The 20046-nt window shown below is 46.3% G+C and overlaps 1 protein-coding gene across 1 annotated transcript in view; it reads left to right on the forward strand.

The window, feature by feature from the left end:
- Positions 1 to 20046, forward strand: part of LOC122556473 (mast/stem cell growth factor receptor Kit-like) — a 61532-nt gene that overhangs the window by 30586 nt on the left and 10900 nt on the right. The window contains exons 4-11 of the mRNA XM_043703138.1: positions 4117 to 4297; positions 6032 to 6147; positions 8818 to 8950; positions 13123 to 13316; positions 16363 to 16469; positions 16556 to 16682; positions 17767 to 17871; positions 19568 to 19678. Of these exons, the coding sequence (XP_043559073.1) occupies positions 4117 to 4297; positions 6032 to 6147; positions 8818 to 8950; positions 13123 to 13316; positions 16363 to 16469; positions 16556 to 16682; positions 17767 to 17871; positions 19568 to 19678 (1074 nt within the window). The remainder of the gene's footprint in view (positions 1 to 4116; positions 4298 to 6031; positions 6148 to 8817; positions 8951 to 13122; positions 13317 to 16362; positions 16470 to 16555; positions 16683 to 17766; positions 17872 to 19567; positions 19679 to 20046) is intronic.

The raw sequence follows: 20046 nt of genomic DNA on the forward strand, positions 1-20046 counted from the left end.
TTACCCCACGGCCTCTCTTTCTGTTGTTTTCTTCCTGCACTCCACTTATGTTAATCCCGGTTTAGGATATAGTTTTGTTTGCTCAAGGTGGGCTCCATGTATGTCTTGACGTATGGGGATTGGGTTTTATTGTTAGCAGTTGGGATTGGAGTGTATCTACAGCTCACCAGAAGTGGGTAGTTTTAGGGTCTGGGCTTGGGCGAAGTCTTTTACGCTGTCAGGCCTTTCAAAAAAAACTCTAGTCTCAGATTTCTAAATTGAGATTTTATGATTTACGTTTAAGGATTTGGTTCAGGATTAGTGCAAAACTAGGATTAGATTCTTGAACCATCCACTGGGGTGAGTTGGAAACTAAAGTGTTTGAATGTTGATTAGAGGTATATTTGGGACTAAGTTTGGGGGTTAGGGTTGAAATCAAGGTTGAGGTTAAGCTTGGTGTTAGGGTTTGGGATAAGGGTTGAAGTTAAGAATTGGAATTAGGCTTGAAGCTAAGTATTGGGGTTAGGGCTGAAGTTAAGTATTGGGGTTAGGGCTAAAGTTAAGTATTGTGGTTAGGGTTGAAGTAAAGGTTGAAGTTAAGGTTGGGATTTGGTTTAAGGTTAAGTTTAGGACTGAGGTTAAAGTTAGCTTTAGGGTGATTTCCCTCCTGGGTGTTAGATTGAGCTGCATTCGCTGGGTGGGGGTGGTGGTGGTGGGGTGTTCGCAATGTGACCAACAGCTTTGCCAGCATTGGGCTAACCTGGGAATTGAGATGAAAGCATTCTTTCAATAGATCACACAATCTTGATTCAACAGTTAGCTTTGAATTGTCATTCCCATCCAATCTGAGGTCGTAAAATCACCATTCAGATTTCCAGTTATCTTTTTAATGTATCAGAGTCGCCAATGGAATTTATGACACTCTCTCAGCTGTTAAGATACTGTTATCATAGTGTTAGACTAGTGCCATCTGGAACATTGTACATAATGGGTGCACACAGTTGTGTTATTACAACAACCTGGGCATTTCATAATGATATGAATTTTCAAACATAGTGCAAGATGAGGCCAGTCGGCCAGCTAGCCCTGCAACTGCTTGTCACTGAGATCATGATCTGATTGTGGTCTTAATTCCTCTTTTCTGCTGGCCCTCAATACCCTTTTACTCTTGTTAGTCAAGGCTCGATCAATCTCTGCCCGAAAAACATGCAGTGACCGTACCTCACCCATGATACTCGGAGAGAAACAATGTCTTCTTCTCTCCATCTTCAGTGGAAAATCCCTTAACTTTAACCTGTGTCCACCTGTTCCAGTCTCTCCCACAAAGGGAAAATACTTTTGCTACAGCCCTGTTAAAACCTCAACAGGATTTTGTGTGGAACATAGAACATTACAGGGCCATTGGCCCTCTATGTTGCACTGGCCTGAGGAACCAATCTTAAGCCTATCTATCCTACACTATTCCATGTTTCAGCAAATTGACTGTCATTGTTCCAAAATGTCATTGGGTTTGTATGGCATTGATTCCAGACTAGACAGGCATGTACCTTTACGATGTTACAACATGTGATGTTCTGGTATAAAGGTATCTGCTTCAAGATCAGTCTTGGTACAATGGAGTCAATGGATTCAGTCAGTTATGTTTGTGTAATGTAGAATAGTGTCAGGAGGGTTAGAACTTGTACTATGTTATGCTGGGGTGGACAGTGCCAGGGACCCGGGTTCGATTCCAGCCTTGAGTGACTGTCTTTGTGGAGTTTGCACATTCGCCCTGCATCTGTGTGGGTCTCCTCCAGGTGCTCTGGTTTCCACCCACAGTCCAAAGATGTGCAGGTTAGATAGATTAGCCATGGGAAATGCAGGATGGGGGCGAGGTGGGTCTGGGTGGGATGCTCTTCAGAGGGTCAGTCTGGAATTGATGGGCCAAATGGCCTTCTCCCACAGGTAGGGATTCTGTGATTCCATGTGCGTGGGTTTTTGATCTCATAGCCCTGTAAGTAGTCATTTTTGTAAATAAACTTTAAGATATCTCGTTCAACAAGAAATCAAGTTTTGTGATATATGTTAGCTAACATTTTGTAAAACATAGTTAACCATAGCATAGTAAATAAACAAAAAGTAGTAAAAAGTATTAGAACATAGATAGAACATAGAACATAGAAGAATACAGCGCAGTACAGGCCCTTTGGCCCTCGATGTTGCGCCGATCCAAGCCCACCTAACCAACAGTAGCCCACTATCCTCCATATGCCTATCCAATGCCCGCTTAAATGCCCATAAAGAGGGAGAATCCACCACTGCTACTGGCAGTGCATTCCATGAACTCACGACTCGCTGAATAAAGTGCCAGGGACTATATTGACGAGTATATAGTAAAACCACAAACTTCATCAGATACAAGTCTAACCTGTCCAACCTTTCCTCATAGGGTAATTAGCCCATGTCAGGAATCAGTTAAGTAAACATTCGCTGAACTCTTCCTCATGCAGTCTTGTCCTTTCTTAGTTAAAAACATCCAAAACACCACTCAGTACTCTAGGCGTGGTTTCACCACTATCCTGTACAAACATAACCAAACTGCCATACTTGTGTTTTCCATTCCCTTCATAACTAATACTCCACTTTCCCTCCTTATCACTTGCTGTCCTTGCAACCAAGCTTCTGTGATTCATGTACAAGGATACACAGATCCCTCTGTACCACAGAGTACTGCAATCTCTCTCCATTTAAGGAACATTAGATTAGATTAGATTACATTACAGTGTGGAAACAGGCCCTTCGGCCCAACAAGTCCACACCGACCCGCCGAAGCGCAACCCACCCATACACCTACATTTACCCCTTACCTAACACTACGGGCAATTTAGCATGGCCAATTCACCTGACCTGCACATCTTTGGACTGTGGGAGGAAACCTGAGCATCTGGAGGAAACCCACGCAGACACGGGGAGAACGTGCAAACTCCACACAGTCAGTCGCCTGAGGCGGGAATTGAACCCGGGTCTCTGGCGCTGTGAGGCAGCAGTGCTAACCACTGTGCCACCGTGCCGCCCACTTGCCACCGTGCCGCCCACGGTGATGCTTTTTTTCCTACCTGTCAAATTGGACATGTTAATGCTTCACTGCAGTACACTCAATCTGCCAAACCTTTTCCTCCGCATTTAATCTATCTATGTCCTTTACATAGGTGCTCGTCACAACTTATTTTCACACCCGTCTTTGAGTCATTAGCAACTTTAGCAACATTTGGCCCGATCAGTCATTGTGATAAATTGTATATAAATCAAGCCCCAGCACTTATCCTTGCGGCATTCCACTCATCGCTTTGTGCCAAACTAAAAATGACTGAATTGAACCTACTCTTTGTTTCCTGTTAACAAACTGATCCTCTACATAACCCCATTTGTTGCCTCTTATACCACGAGCTCCTGGTTTGTGTCACCATCTTTGCTGTGATATGCTGTGAAATGTTTTCTGGAAATCTAAGTACCGTACATTGACAGGTTTCCCTTTATTCACAATACTTGTTACATTCTCAAAGATCTTGATCAAACACAACCCCGCTTTTATAAAACCACATTGACTCTGGTTCTTTGCTTTGTGATTTTCTAAGTGCTTTGCTTTAACATCCCTAACTGAAACCAAATCTTCAAATTTGTGTTTTTATAAAAGGTCAAATGCCCATGGGATTTGAATTCTCATTCACTAAGTTATCAACACATTGAGGGGAAAAGGCAACAGAACCCTGGAGATATGGGCTTGTGACAATTTATGCACTCAATTAGAGACCCTTCGGCCCAACAAGTCCACACCGACCCTCTGAAGAGTAACCCACCAAGATCCATTCCCCTAGCCTACATTTACCCCTGACTGACACTATGGGGCAATTTAGCACGGCCAATTCACTATGCCTGCACATCTTTGGATTGTGGGAGGAGACCAGAGCATCCAGAGGAAACCTACGCAGACACAGGGAGAATGTGCAAACTCCACACAGGCAGTTATCCAATGTAGGAATTGAGCCCAGGTCTCTGGTGCTGTGAGGCAGCAGTACTAACCGCTGAGCCACTGTTTAGTAACATGTGTGGGGCTGTCAATTGCAGGTAATAACTCAATTCTTTCTTGTGCATTGACAGAGAAAGGTTATGTGCAAATACTTACTGATCAAGAAACTGTCCTGGAAGCAGATGCTGGGGATTGCCTCCAGCTCCAAGTGAGAATTGAAGCCTACCCTGAACTAAGGGAGCATGAGTGGATATATGAGATTATGAATAATAGTGCTGATCACAAGTCAACATTCCTTGCAAAACACAATAGGTAAGTTCCAGGCCCTTGGCCCCATTTCACAGCTTGTATATTTCTGACACTCCATGCTGAGACCAAGGGGACAGGCAAGGTGAACTGTGAGGCCAGTCAGAGAGACCAAGTTGTTAATCTTCAGAGATTTTGGAACATGTATATTTCCATGACCTTCTCTGAAGTACGAATCAGGCCTTAGAACTGATCTCATCTCATAGAAACCTATAAGCTTTGAACAGGGTAGACACAGAAGGGTGTTCCTGATGAAGAGAGAATGAATCAGTAAGGAGTTTCAAAGAATAAGGAGTAATAAACTTCTACCAGGACTCAGCAGGGTAAATGCAGGAAGGATGTTCCTAATGACCAGGGAGCTCAGAACCAGGAGTCACAGTCGAAGGATACAGGGAAAGCCATTGAGGACTGAGATGAGGAGACATTTCTTCACCAAGAGTGTAGGGAGCCTGTGGCACTCTCTGCTACAGAAAGCAATTGGGGCCACAACATTGAATGTTTCCAAGAAGGAGCTAGGTCTAGTTCTTAGAGGTAAAGGGGTCATAGGGGAGAAAGAGGGGATGGGGGATTGAGTTGGAAGATCAGCCTTGATTACATTGAATGGCGGAGTAGGCTCAAAGGGCTGAATGGCCTCTTCCAGCTCCTTTGTTTCTATGTTGGTCAGCTCGGGCACACAATGTGAGAATTGAAAGGAGCTACTAACACTCAGTGGGAGATTCATAGTAGCATTGGCTGCCCCGGAGTCACATTGACAGAATCTTTTCTCCTGACAGCACAATTGGGGAAGCCCGGAGGTTTGGTATTAAAGCTGTATCAGAAAACAACAAAGAGACATATGGTGCCTGGTTCCTCTGAGTTACACAGTTGAACTTTTTATTTACTCTAATCATCGATTGCCTGTTGCCAGTGGGTGAGAGCCACTATTTTGTAATTGGTTATCTTGTGAGGGCAACTCAGGAACCTGAATGACCAACACATGGAATCCCTACAGTGCAGGAAGAGACCATTCAGCCACAGTCAACCCAACTAACTTGCACATCTTCAGGCTGTGGGAGGAACCTGGAGGAACCCCATGCAGACACGGATGGGGGAGAGTGTGCAAACTCCACACAGATAGTCATCTGAGGGTGGAATCGAGCCCGGATCTCTGGTGCTGTGAGGCATTTTGTAGACAAGTCTCCTACTCGGTGGTTCCTAATGGGCCAGATAGTACCAGCCTGTGCTGAAGAGTGGAGACTGTAAGTCAAGCTCTGAATTTGAATCAAGGTGGAACAGGATTTAGTTTAATCGATCTTGGGATGTACTTGTTATTGACGAGGCCAGAATTTGTTGCCTATCCCTCAATGCTCTACCAAGACTCAGTGATTAACCCTGCTATCTCACAGTGTCAGAGATTAAATAGTGTCCACATTGCTTGTGGGAGTCAACTGGTGTGGTGCTGTGGGTTATTGCTCCTTCCTTGGTCCACATTGAGATATCTGATCTCAGTTTGAATGGTGTGTTGCCATTAGACTGACTACTTCCAGACTGGAGAAGGATGCAGTCAGATAGAGTTCTTGCCCCTGATCACTCTCCAATGACTGAAATGTGAGCCAGAATGGGTGTTGTGTTGCCCCATAGCTCAGAATAGGAGGAGCCTAAAAGTAGGGGAGAGAGGAGGGGAGGAGGAGGAGAGGGCGAGGGAATAGAAGAGAGGCAAGATTCAGTGCTGTGACCTTGTGACCCTTTCTTGTTTTGCAGCTATGAGAGTTCTCTCTTCTTGGTGCGGTTGAAGGAAAGTGAGAGCGGCACATACACGTTCTTTGCATCTAATGGAGAAGCAAACTCATCCTTGACCTTCCATTTATTGATAAATCGTAAGCACCAACTCATTAAAGTGACTCAGAGACCCTCAGAGCCAGACCAAGCCACTCCCTACTGGCAGGGAATGGAGTGCAGTTCAGACACCAGTCTCCCTACCCCCGGGGCACTTTCTATCAGCCTCTCTCTACACCCTCAATCATCTTCATTTCCTTCGAACCTCTCCCCTTTCCAATCCTTTGATCACTCTACACTCTCTCTCAGAATCTTTTCCAATAACCAGGTTGGCTAGACCTCCAGCTCCAACCATCTCCTCCCAAACTGGGGATTTCACAAACGGAAACCTTTCTTTACTCTCAATCATCTTCCTGCCTCAATTTCAGTAACATGACTGCCCAGTTCAACTAGTCCACATCAGAACTCTCACGACACCAGGTTATAGTCCGACAACTTTGTTTAAAATCAAAAGGTTTTGGAACACTGCTCCTCAGTCATGTGAAGTGGAGGGAAGCATACAGGCATGGGATATATAGGTGGAGAGATAATAGCAAGGTAATTCTGGGTAACTAGTCCACACCAATGTTTATGGCATCCACTCCTCTCCTTTGAATCCTAAATGCAGTTTCTTTCATTAATTTCTTCCTCAGAAGCTTCCCCTTAAACCCATCCATCTGGCGAGCCTCCTGGGAAATTCTCATTACTTTTTCATAATACCTGCATTCATCCAAATTTCTCTTAAATAGAGACAGCCCCATCCCTGCAAGCTACATTTTTCTCGTTCCCTCTCTCTACCAGCATTAACGATCTTTTAGCAGGTTAACCCTCAGTCGTTCACTTTGAGGTGAGGAGCTTCTGTTATTAAAGATTCCATGACAGTCCTGGGAGTTGAAGGGGTGGGGTTGGAGGTGGAGAGGTTGACGACCCTGTTCCCCAGCTGTTCATCTGAGAGATCAGAGCAATTGTGAAATCTTCCAACACAGAAAGAGGCCATTTGGCCCATCAGAAGCCATGGAACTCATAATCCCAATATCTCAGCTCACAATCCACTTGGAGTCTCAACTCCCCCCACTTTGGGAAGTCCTCCTGTAAGTTGAATTTATGCCCCTGCTTTAGCCAAGCAATACAGCTTCTTTAAGTAATTTTTAAAGTGTTTATCCAAATTCCCCTTTGTAAGTTACTAATGAATTTGTTTTCACTGTCCTTGCAACGTTCGACAGCTTTTAAATCAGCAGGGGGATAAAGAGTTATGGGGAAAAGGCAGGAAAGTGAGGTTGAGGATTATCAGATCCGCCATGATCTCATTGAATGGTGGAGGCGACTCAATGGGCTGAATGGCCTACATCTGCTCCTACATTGTTTTGGCAATCCAAATCACGGCAGCTCACTGCTTTAAAGGAATGCGCTTAATTTCCTATTCTGACTGCTTTGCCGATTACCTTAAATCTCAGTCCTTTATTTGTTCACCTGCCTGCCGGTGGAAATTCCCTAACTATAAAGTAAAGCCTTTCCTGATTTTGAACACTGCCGTCAAATCTTGTCTCTGTAAGGCAAGTAACAGCAGCTTCTCGATATACTCCACATAACCAAGCACACTCCACCACTGGCACTGGTCCAGGCTATCAGTTTCTGTAGCCTCTCTAAAGTTTTTTAGCTCGCTTTTTGTATTATTTCTCCGACAGAATGTATCACTTCCCATTTCCCTGCATTAAGTTTTAAAATTAGCGTTGGTGTGATTTTCATTTTGCTAGGTCATGACACCTCCACTGAAGTCTGTTGCTACTCTCCTCACTGTTTGCTATATTTTTTCTACTTGACGCACCTTTTAGCAAAATAAACTCATTCTTTCATGGGATGTCGACTTTGCTGCCAAGGTCAACATTTGATGCCCATCTCTAATTGCCCTTGAACTGAGTGGCTTGCGAGACCATTTCAGAGGGAAGTTAACAGTTAGCAACTTCCACTTGGGAAGGTGATGGCCTAATGGTATTATCATTGGACTTCTAACCTTGTGACACAGGTCATGACCTTGGTTTGAATCCAGCCATGGCAGATGGTGGAATTTGACTTCAATTTTTAAAAAAATGAAATTAAGAGTCTATTGATGGCTATGAATCCATTGTCAATTGTTGGAAAAATTCATCTGGTTCACTAATGCCTTTAGGGAAGGAAACTGCCATCCTTACCTAGTCTGGTCTTCAGATTCGCAATGTGGTTGACGGTTAACTGCCCTCTGGGTATTTACGGATGGGCAATAAATGTCACCCTAGCCAGTGACACCTTCCTCCTGTGATTAAATAAAAAAGCATTGCTGTGGGTTACATGTAGGCTGGTCAGGTAAGGATGGCAGATTTCCTTCCCTGAGGGATTTGAGAGGACCACATGGATTTTTAACAACAATTTGCTGACAGTTGTCATGGTACTGAGACCAGCTTTCAACTCCAGAGTTATTAGTTGAACTTAAATGTCACCAGGCCCTGTGGCCAGATTTGAACCTGCGTCTCTCACCCCCAAGGCTGGACCTTCTGGATTACTAGTCCAATTACATCCCCACTTTTGCCCCAACGTGAAAAGTGCTGTATGAGGGAGTGACCTCTCAGATACAAGTTCCCATCCGTAAGACTTTGCACTGCATTTGTGTGTAATTTTGTTTTTCTATTCAAGCCTCTGCGATGGCTTTTTTTAAAAAGCATGAATGAACATTTCCTTCCCTTTGTCTCTCTGCCCAGAAAAGCCGACGGTGACCATTAAGAAGGAACAAATTACTGCAGATGACAAGAAGGACGCTGCATTTCGCTGCCTAGCCAGTGGGTTTCCTGCTCCATCCATTCACTGGTACCAGTGTCCAGCGCACAGAGACAGGTAAGATTGGAGATTCTGGGAGCAGTAGCCACTTAGCACTCTGAGGATAGTGGGACTCAGCAAGTGTTAACCTATTTTGTAAAGGCCCCGGTATTAGATCCCAGAACACATCCCTGAAACAGACATTCCCAAACTAGGCCTGCCCTATCCTTGACTTTGTTGCATTTCAGAAAACCTGGCCTAAACAAGGCCTGGATAAAAAGGCAAGCAAGAAGAAAGGCTCACATTTATCAATAGTCTTAGGTGACCACAGGAAGTGTCTCACAGCCAGTGAGGCAGCTTTCAAAGGTGGTGACAATTACCATGCAGCAAAGAAAACATTGCAGCCAAATTTATACACAGCAGGATCCCAGGAACGTTAATGTGATGCTGGTTGAAGAATCTGTTTTTACTGGTGTCATTGAGGGATGAGTATTGACTCAGAACCTTCAAAATCATCTTTTAGGTGGGAGGGCGGAGTTTGGTTTAAAGTCTCAACAGCAAGACAGCGTGGAATGTCGAACATGGTCAAGGCATTGTATCAGGGTGTGTGGGAGAACTTGCCTGCTCTTCCACAATTATGGCCCTGCATAACATTATGATGAGGAACATGAATGGCCTCATGGTTTAACAGTCTTTCCGACAGAGTGCACTCCATTCATGCAGACCCTCTAACAATGCAGCAAGGCAATGCAGTACCAAGGCCGTGCTTTGTCAAACAATCAGTACCAAGGGAGTGCTGCACTGTTGGAGGGTCAGTACTGAGGGAGTGCCGCACTGTCAGAGGGTCATTCCTGAGGGAGTGCTGCACTGTCAGAGGGTCAGTACTGAGGGAGTGCTGCACTGTCAGAGGGTCAGTACTGAGGGAGTGCTGCACTGTCAGAGGGTCAGTACTGAGGGAGTGCTGCACTGTCAGAGGGTCAGTACTGAGGGAGTGCCGCACTGTCAGAGGGGCAGGACTGAGGGAGTGCTGCATTGTCAGAGGGTCAGTACTGAGGGAGTGCCGCACTGTCAAAGGGTCAGTACTGAGGGAGTGCCGCACTGTCAGAGGGTCAGTACTGAGGGAGTGCCGCACTGTCAGAGGGTCAGTACTGAGGGAGTGCCGCACTCTCAGAGGGGCAGTACTGAGGGAGTGCTGCACTGTCAAAGGGTCAGTACTGAGGGAGTGCTGCACTGTCAGAGGGGCAGTACTGAGGGAGTCCTGCACTGTCAAAGGGTCAGTACTGAGGGAGTACTGCACTGTCAGAGGGTCAGTACCGAAGGAGTCCTGCACTGTCAGAGGGTCAGTCCTGAGGGAGTGCTTCACTGTCTACAGTATTCCCAAGACTAATTGGAAAAGAGACAACCTCTTTGCTTGGATGATTGTTGACTGTTAATGAAGCAGCCCTTCACTTCTTCATTGCCAATATTTTAACGACTGATAAACTGAAATGAGAGAAGAGATTGTGACAAACACACAACTGTTTACTTTTTTCATGTAGACCATAATGTTTCCTCCTGGCTTTTTGAATGAAGCTGCCTTTAATTAGGTAAGACTGGTACAGTCAGAGAATTCTCTTCTTCAGCTGTCTGCCCAAGAGCAGATCTAAACTCATGTCGTCATAATAGAGAACATAGAACATAGAACATAGGAACGGACAGCACAGAACAGGCCCTTAGGCCCACGATGTTGTGCCGAGACTTAATCCTAATGTAAAATATAGTAACTTAACCTATGCACCCCTCAACTCACTGCTATCCATGTGCATGTCCAGCAGTCGCTTAAATGTCCCCAGTGACTCTGCTTCCACCACCACAGCTGGCAATACATTCCATGCATTTACTACTCTCGGCATAAAGAACCTACCTCTGATGTCTCCTTTATACCTTCCTCCTAATATCTTCAAACTATGATTTCTCGTACCAGTCAATCCTGCCCTGGGGAAAAGTCTCTGGCTATTGACTCTACCTATTCCTCTCATTATTTTGTACACCTCGATCAGGTCTCCTCTCTTCCTCCTTCTCTCCAGAGAGAAAAGTCCAAGCTTATTCAACCTTTCTTCATAAGGCAATCTCTCCAGTCCAGGCAGCATCCCGGTAAAACTTCTTTGCACCCTCTCCAAAGCCTCTGTATCTTTCCTATTGTCGGGCGACCAGAACTGGACACAATATTCCAAGTGAGGTCTCACCAGGGATTTGTAGAGCTGCAGCTAAACCTCGCGGCTCTTAAACTCGATACCCCTGTTAATGAAAACCAAAACATCATATGCTTTCTTAACAACCCTATTCACATGGGTGGCAACTTTGAGGGATCTTAGTACTTGCACACCCAGATGCCTTTGTTCCTCCACACTGCCAAGAATCCTGTCTTTAATCCTATACTCAGCATTCAAGTTTGACCTTCCAAAATGCATCACTTTGCATTTACACAGGTTGACCTCCATCTGCCATTTCTCAGCCCAGCTCTGCATCCTATATCGTGCTGCAGCCTGCAGTAACCCTCTATACTATCGACGACACCTCCAACCTTTGTGTCATCTGCAAATTTACTAACCCACCCCTCAACCTCCTCATCCAAGTCATTTAGAAAAACTACAAAGAGCAGAGGTCCAAGAACAGAGCCCTGCGGGACCCCACTCAACACTGTCTTCCAGGCAGAATACTTTCCATCTACAACCACTTTCTGCCTTCTGTCAGCCAGCAAATTCTGAATCCAGATAGCCAAATCTCCCTGTATCCCATACTTCCTGACTTTATGAATGAGTCTACCATGGGGAACCCTATCAAATGCCTTGCTGAAGTCCATATATACCACATACACTGCTCGACCATCATTGATCTGTCTTGACACCGCCTCAAAGAACTCAATAAGATTTGTGAGGCATGTCCTGCCCCTCACAAAGCCATGCTGACTGCCTTTAATCACACTATGCTTTGCCAAATAGACATAAATCCTATCCCTCAGAACTCTTTCCACAACTTTGCTGACCACAGATGTGAGACTGACTGGTCTGTTATTGCCAGGGATTTCCCTATTACCCTTCTTGAAAAGTGGAACAACATTTGCCTCCTTCCAATTCTCCGGTACGACTCCTGTGGAGAGTGAGGAGGCAAATATTCTCGCCAGCGGCTTAGCAATCTCCTTTCTCACTTCCCAGAGCAGCCTAGGATAAATCTGGTCTGGCCCTGGGGACTTATCAATCTTAATGTTTTCCAAAATCTCTAACACATCATCTTCATCAATCTTAATCTGTTCAAGCTGTTTCCCAGCTCCTCTAAGTTTTCATTTACAGCAAGTTCCCTTTCCTTGGTGAAAACCGAAGCAAAAATCTCATTTAGGGCTTCCCCTATCTGCTCAGACTCCACGCACACGTTCCCTCCGCTATCCCTGATCGGCCCTACCTTCTCCCTGATCATTCTCTTATTCCTCACGTGTGAGTAAAATGTCTTTGGGTTCTCCCTAATCCTTATTGCCAAACCTTTTTGTGCCCCCTCCTGGCTCTCCTCAGTCCATTTCTGAGCTCCTTTCTAGCAAGCGTGTAATTCTCTAAAGCTGTGCTAGGTCCTTGCTTCCTCCACCTTATGTAAGCTACCTTCTTCCTTTTGACGAGAAGCTCCTCTGTTCTCATCATCCAAGGTTCCTTCGTCTTACCCCTTCTTACCTGTCTCAGAGGAACAAATTTGTGCATCAATGATCTCCACTACAGAGGCAAGATTTGAGCTGGAAAATAGATGAAACCCTGATTTATTGGCAACAGTCTCAACAGATTGATACCAGACAGCCAACCAACCTCAATTTCCTTCCATTATGTAGCTGAACAGAAATCGCTTCCACTGTTACTACCTGCCAATTAGGCACATTGTAAAGGGACTTGCAGGCCTGCTTTCCCATGTTACGAATGCATATTTCATGGCCATCAGGTCATGGGACTGAACAGTTCTGGATCAGTCAGGGTATCAAGGGTTATGGGGAAAGGGCAGGAAAGTGGATGTGAAGGACATCAGATCAGCCATATTCCTATTGAATGACAGAGCTGGCTTGAAGGGCCAAATGGCCTACTCCTGTTCCGATTTTGTACGGTCTTATGGATGGGATTTGAAGCCAGTGCTTCCAACTGAGAGTTAGTGATGATAATCACCACACTGCAAGCATTCTTTGTGGGTAAACAGGTAATCCGACCCACATAAACCTTCAAGCTGTTCTTTCAACACAGGTGCACGGAAAATGGAACCATCAACTTTGAAAAGCTGATACCTCAAAAGAAGACGTCCATTGTTTCTGAGACTCTGTACGGGCGGACAGAGGTGGAGAGTGTGCTATCAGTCCACAAGGTGAAGCCTGGTTCCCTGCTGGAATGTTATGCATCCAATAAAGCTGGAGGAAGTTCCTTTTCCATCTCATTCCTTGGTGAGTGGCCTTCTCCGTGAGGAAATGTCAGGCATGTTGGGCCTACAATCAATGGGTTACTTTCTAAATGGAGAGAGGATCTAAATGGAAGGCGGCACGGTGGCTAAGTGGTTAGCACTGCTGCCTCACAGCACCAGGGACATGGTTTCGATTCTCACTTCGGGTGACTGTCTGTGTGGAGCTTGCGCATTCTCCAAGTGTCTGCATGGGTTTCCTCCAGGTGCTCCGGTTTCCTCCCACAATCCAAAGCCATGCAGGTTAGGTGAATTGACCATGCTGAATTGTCCATAGTGTTAGGTGCATTATCTGGGGTAAACATAGGGTAGGGGAATGGGACTGGGTGGGTTAGTCTTCGGAGGGTCAGTGTGGACTTGTTGGGCTGACGAGTCTGTTTGGAGGAGAAAGTGAGGTCTGCAGATGCTGGAGATCAAAGTTGAAACTTTATTGCTGGAACAGCACAGCAGGTCAGGCAGCATCCAGGGAACAGGAGATTCGACGTTTCGGGCACAAGAAGGACCTGTGCCCGAAACGTCGAATCTCCTGTTCCCTGGATGCTGCCTGACCTGTTGTGCTGTTCCAGCAATAAAGTTTCAACTGACGAGTCTGTTTCCACACTGTAGGGAATCTATTCTAAAAGGATCGGAACTGTGGTTGAGAACTGTTACATAGTGCTCCAACTGCAGAAATTAGTTGTGAAAACAACACACCAAAATGAATTGAAGAGGTAATGGAATGTTGATCTTTATCTCTATGCATCATAGAATCTCTACAGTGTGAAAGAGGGCCATTTGGCCCATTGACTCCGTACTGACCCTCCAAAGAGCATGCCACCCAGACATACCTCCTACCCTATATCCTATAACCCTGCATTTCCCATGGCTAATCCACCTAGCTTGCACATCCTTGGACACTAGGGGCAATTTAGCATGGCCGATCCACCTAACCCCACACATCTTTGAACTGTAGGGGGAAGGGCATACAGGGAGAATGTGCAAATTCCACAGACAGTTGCGCCAAGGCTGGAATCAAACCTGGGTTCCTGGTGCTGTGAGACAGCAGTGCTAACCATCGAGCCACTGTCTCGTCTAATGGAATGAAGTGGGTTTATGTGACAATTTCCAGAACTCTGCTGCACTCATCTAGGATAGTTGCCCAGATGCTCCAGTCTCTAGATTGGATGTGTGAGCTGCAGGACCCTGCAGAAACCCCAACATATGGATCTCCATGGGACTAGCGAGAGATTTTAAACTTCCAAGGGGTAATTCCCAGGATCTGGCACAGTAGTCTTCAGTCCTCAAAGTTAGAACTTCAGACAAATCCAACATACTGTGGATAGGACCCAGGAGATATTAGACAGGACAATCCTAGTTAACTCATGGATAACTATGCAACTAACCCCCTCTGCACCCCCACAGTCACTCATGCTGAGCAGTACTCCAGACCCAATAAAGGCTCCTGACTAATCCCCCCCCCAACCCTCAGACCATCCTCCTCTCCATCCAATCAACCTGAAATGACTTGACTTGACTACATTTCCCTTACCATCTTGTCAACCCTGACCAGACTTGACTAGCCCCATACACGTGACTACATCCCAACCCCAAACCAACTTGGTTAGCTCTAAATGTGCCTATCCCTCCTGGCATCATCTGAGAACTGCCCCTCCTCCTGACAAACCTGCCCACTCATCCACCTTCCAATGCTACCCACCTTGCCCAGCTTACACAATTTACCACCTACCTCAGCCACCTACCTACCCTTCCACTGCCCCTCCACTCCATCATCCATTCATCCCATTCACTAGAAACATAGAAACATTGAAAATAGGATCAGAACTAGGCCATTTCACCCTTCAAGACTACTATCCCATTTGATATGATCAAGCCTGATCATTCCTGTTCCTACTTTCTCCCGGTATCTCTTTGATCCCTTTTGGCTGAAAAATGATATCTAACTCCTTCTTCAAAACATTCAATGTTTTGGCTTCAACCTCTTTCTGTGACAGAGAATTCCACAGCTCCCCACTCTCTGGGTGAAAGTATTTCTCTTTGTCTCAGTCCTAAATGCCTACCCTGTGTCCTTAGACTGTGACCCCCTAGTTCTGGACTCCCCAGACATAAGGAACATCTTTCTTGCATTTACCCTATCTAATCCTGTAGAATTTTATAGGCCTCTATAATATCTCACCTCATTCATCTAAACTCAGGCAATAGAATCCTAACTGATCCATTCTCTCTTCAAAGGTCAGTCCTGCCATCCCAGGAATCAGTCCAGTAATCCTTTGTTGTATTCCCCCCATCGCTAGAACATCCTTCCTCAGATAAGGAGACCAAAACTGCACCCGTGCTCCCGGTGTGGTCTGACTAAGGCCCTGTACAATTGCAGCAAGATATTCCTGCTCCTGTACTCGAAGGCTCTGGCAATGAAGGCCAGCACTTGATTTGTCTTCTTCAGTAACATTGACACAGGGCATTTATACCAACTTAATGTCGTAAAGAAAAGGGTGGGTGTGTGTCATGATCTCTCCACCTTGTTCCCTCTTATTTCACCCTCCCTCCCTGTGACCCTGCATTTCTGACCCATCCAGAAACAGGAAGCAACGTTGGACACGTGGGAACATAGGATCAGAGCAATAACCTGATTGGAAGACCTGGATCATTGTGTTCCCTTCTGGTGCTCCCACACAGCTCAGAAAGAAGATATTGGCCCTGGGTTGGGGGTTGGGGGGGAGGGGGAGGGGGGAGGTGCTGAGGTTGAAGGGGTTAAATTATGAGTGAGCCTGCCCTCCACGAACTTTAAAAGGTGATGGCCTCACAATTAAAGGTGATCAAAGCTTTCCTCTGACTACTCATTTCCCTCTGGGATCTATGTTGTGCTGGTACATTCTAGTAAATCTCTTCTATATCCTCTTTGAAATGCTTCCTAAAATATAGTGCCGAGAACTGTACTCCAGCTGAGGTCTACCCACTGGGCTCGACGCTGCTGAGTCTGTTTTGGACGATCCGGATGCCTGTTTGAAACAGCTTTCTGTCCTTTATTTCCACAGGTGACCCAGCCACAAACGCTCTGTTCACTCCCTTTCTGTCAGGTGCAGTGTCTGTAGCAGTCCTACTGCTCATCTTCCTTCTCCTGCTGCTCTACAAGTACAAACAGGTCAGTTCCACATCCCTTTACTCTTTGATTTCCAAGCGGGAAATGCTCTGACTCATCCTTCATCATCAAAACTCTTGTGATTCTAGAGACCAACGTATGAGGTCCGTTGGAAGATCATCGAGGCAGTGCACGGGAATGATTATACCTTCATTGACCCCACCCAGCTCCCATACAACGAGAAATGGGAGTTCCCCAGGGAGAAACTCCGCTTGGGTATGGACAGGATCTCCTCAAAGTGCTTTCCATTGACAATCAAATGTTCCTAATTCTGCTTTCCTCTTCTCCAGCTCCAAGCTTTGAGGCGAGGGAGACTTGTGGTGGTAGAGTCACTGGGCTAGAATCATCATAGAATCCCTACAATGTGGAAGCAGGCCATTCGGCCCATCAGGTCCACACGGACCCTCCCACCAAGACCCACCTCCCTACCCTATCCCTCTAACACTTTATTTACCATGGCTAACCCACCTAGCCTACACATCCCTGGGCACTGTGGGTAATTTAGCATGGCTAGTCCATCTAACCTGCACACCTCTGGTACATGGGTGGGAACCAGAGCTCCCGGAGAAAACCCATGCAGACACGGAGAGAATGTACTAACTCCACACAGGCAGTCACCTGAGGATGGGATCAAGCCCAGGTGCTGTGAGGCAGCAGTGCTAACCACTGAGCCACCGTGCTACCACCGAGAACAGTCAATGTCTATCCCCCGCTGTACTGTTGGGGCTGGAGAGAAACCACTAGGGCCTAGTGGTAACATTGCGTTTGGTGACATCGAGTCCAATTTTGACTGTGCATTAATTAGTTCAGATTTTGCCATTGCCTTTAAACAAGACCTTATTGGCTCAGGGACAGTACTGTTGGTATCTGCCATTTAAAGTCACGGTTGGTGAGATGAGGGCAGGAGGCCGGTGTGTACGTTTGTCTGCTCCGTGTGAAGTGCCCAATGGCATCTCTAATTTCTCCCAGTGCAGGGAACATTTCCCCGTGAGAACACCAACAACTATCATTTAGCGCAGTAAAATGTTGCAAAGTGACCAGGAGTGACAGCATTGGACACCAAGACACGGAAGAGATGCGAAGACAGAGGATCAAAAAGTGTTAAACAGCATCCCCAAGATCAAGAGAAGCAGAGAGGGTTAGGGAGGGAATGCCAGAGGTCAGGGCTCAAGCAGCTGATATACGTGACACTGGGGACAATACTGAGCCCTCTTAGGTTGAACCTGGACCCTCGTGGTACTGTATCATCCTGTTCTATTGACAGCCCTGTAACTAACTGCCTGCAACCTTCTCTTTACAGGTAAGATCCTGGGAGCTGGAGCATTCGGGAAGGTAGTCGAGGCCACTGCCTATGGACTGGGCACAGAGGACTCAGCCACCAAAGTGGCTGTAAAAATGCTGAAACGTAAGAGCTTGAACTGAGCCCGGCTCTGACCCCCATTCACCTCCATCGCTGGGGGAGTAATGGCCTCCTGTCCAGTAGCAATGGTGGGGAGGCATGATTCTCTCTTTGCAGTATTGGGGAAAATGAAGGAAATTAAACCGCACTTATAAGTCTGTCTGTATACTGCAATATCCTAAAGCTGTACAAATCATTAAGTCCCAAGCAGGGTTTCCAGTTGACATCCTCAAACTGAACTTCAGGCAGATTTTGCAACCACTGCATTTCTCTTTTCCTTAGATTTTGCCTGAAGTCGCCACCTTATAGCTGCCAACTGTTAAGACAACCAGTAATCCAAGCTTCGGGCTGTGCCATGTTTCCCAGTAACTCACTGGTAATAACGAAAGGTTTTCCTGCTGGAAAACTATCTTCTGATGATTCAGAGCATGTGAGAGATTTCATCGCTGTACAGCATCTCTCACGGCTGTCCCACTCTCTGACACGGTGGAATGTGGTCATTGTTGTTAGGTTGGGAACTCTAGCAGCTCCAATACAAACCAGAAGAAAGGATCATGCCAATGGCCAACTCATATTAACCACTGAACATTGGTGAGAATGACTCTTGAATTTAGTTCTCATCTGATCACCCCCAGTGGTTGTGACTGGAAACCCTTCTTATCTTGTGAGCATCGCTGACCAGGTTGGCATTTACTGCTTTGAGAAGGGGTGGTACAACTCAATGCTAGGCCCTTGCAGAGGGTGAACCAGGGTCGAATATAGTGGGTGAATGGGATCCCATCAAGGGATGGGCAGTAAACGTTGGCCGAGCCAGTGACACCCTCACCCAGTGAATCAATTATTAAAAAATTCATCCCTGCTCCTGATATCTGCCCTGCTCCAAGGAAAGGAAGTCCCACCTCCAAGAGCTGCTGGCCACCCTCTGGGCTCAGCAGCGCCACCAAGAGCAAAGCCCATTTCTGGGACTGCAGCCAATCCCAGTCGTTAAGGAATCTGCAGCTGGATGTGAGTGGTTCCCAGAGGATTCACGGCCAGGTCTGGACATGGTTCCAGGAAGGAGCAGGTGGGATGGAAACTGGGTGCACAGGTCTGCGGTGAGGGGGGAGGTGGGAGAGGTCAGATCTTGAAGGGGGAGGGTTGATCAATGGAGCCCCCTTTCCTATCATTCCTGTCCAAAGTCAGAACAGGCTCACTGGCTCCAGTATCTCTGTTAACTGATGATGCTATTTCTGGTCAGTATGATTCAGTGTCTCAGCTGTTTGATTCATCCTGTAACATGTCCACCTGCTCTCACTGAGTGAGTTAGACAGACCCAGGCTTGATGCAGTGGCTCAACTTGATGCTCCATCTCAAACAAGGAAAGGAGCAAACTGGTAAGAACCTTGGCACAGCTGCTACACAGCGGAGGCCCACTGATGTTGACTATGAGATCCTAGGGTCTGGTTTTCTGTTCCTTTCCCTGTTACTTATCTGAATTTGTCTGAAAGAAGGAGTTCAAGGTGGGTGGGGTGGGCTCTCAATGGAGGATTTGTTTAAGGCCTAATATTCACCATTGGAGCACCCAATTACAAGCTGTCTTACTGAGGGGTCAGAGCAGCCAATGTCACCCCCTCCCCTTGAGTCTTTTTCATAATCAGCTGAATGAGGTGGGCAAAAGACACTGTGGCATTTTGCTGACTCTCTTCCTTATCTTGACTTTCAGCGAGTGCCCATTCCACTGAGAGGGAGGCCTTGATGTCAGAGCTGAAGATCCTGAGTCACCTGGGGCAGCACACACACGTTGTCAACCTTCTGGGAGCCTGTACTCTCGGAGGTGAGAGATGACCATCCGTGTTCCTACAAGTGAGGTTCATGCACAGCAACACACAACTTGCAGTAATGTAACACTTAGTTAAAAACAATCCCAAGGTGCTTCACAGGAGTGTTATCAAACAGAATTTAGCACTAACTAACATTAATTAGTCATTAATAAAGCTCATAAGCTACTAGTATAGGTGAACAAAAGTTCAGTCAAAGAGAATTAAGAACAAATGTTGGGTTATGGCTACTGTTGTGGAGGGAGGGGTGAGGAGGCTTGGTGTTGGGTGTCAGGGGGTTGGCGATGAATGGACAGGAGTTGGCGGTGAGGGGTTTGCAGGGGCTTGGCAGTGAAAGGGTGCGGGGTGAGGGGGGCAGCCGGGT

The sequence above is a fragment of the Chiloscyllium plagiosum genome, chromosome 14, assembly GCF_004010195.1.
Source record: "Chiloscyllium plagiosum isolate BGI_BamShark_2017 chromosome 14, ASM401019v2, whole genome shotgun sequence".
Classification (NCBI taxonomy): Eukaryota; Metazoa; Chordata; class Chondrichthyes; order Orectolobiformes; family Hemiscylliidae; genus Chiloscyllium; species Chiloscyllium plagiosum.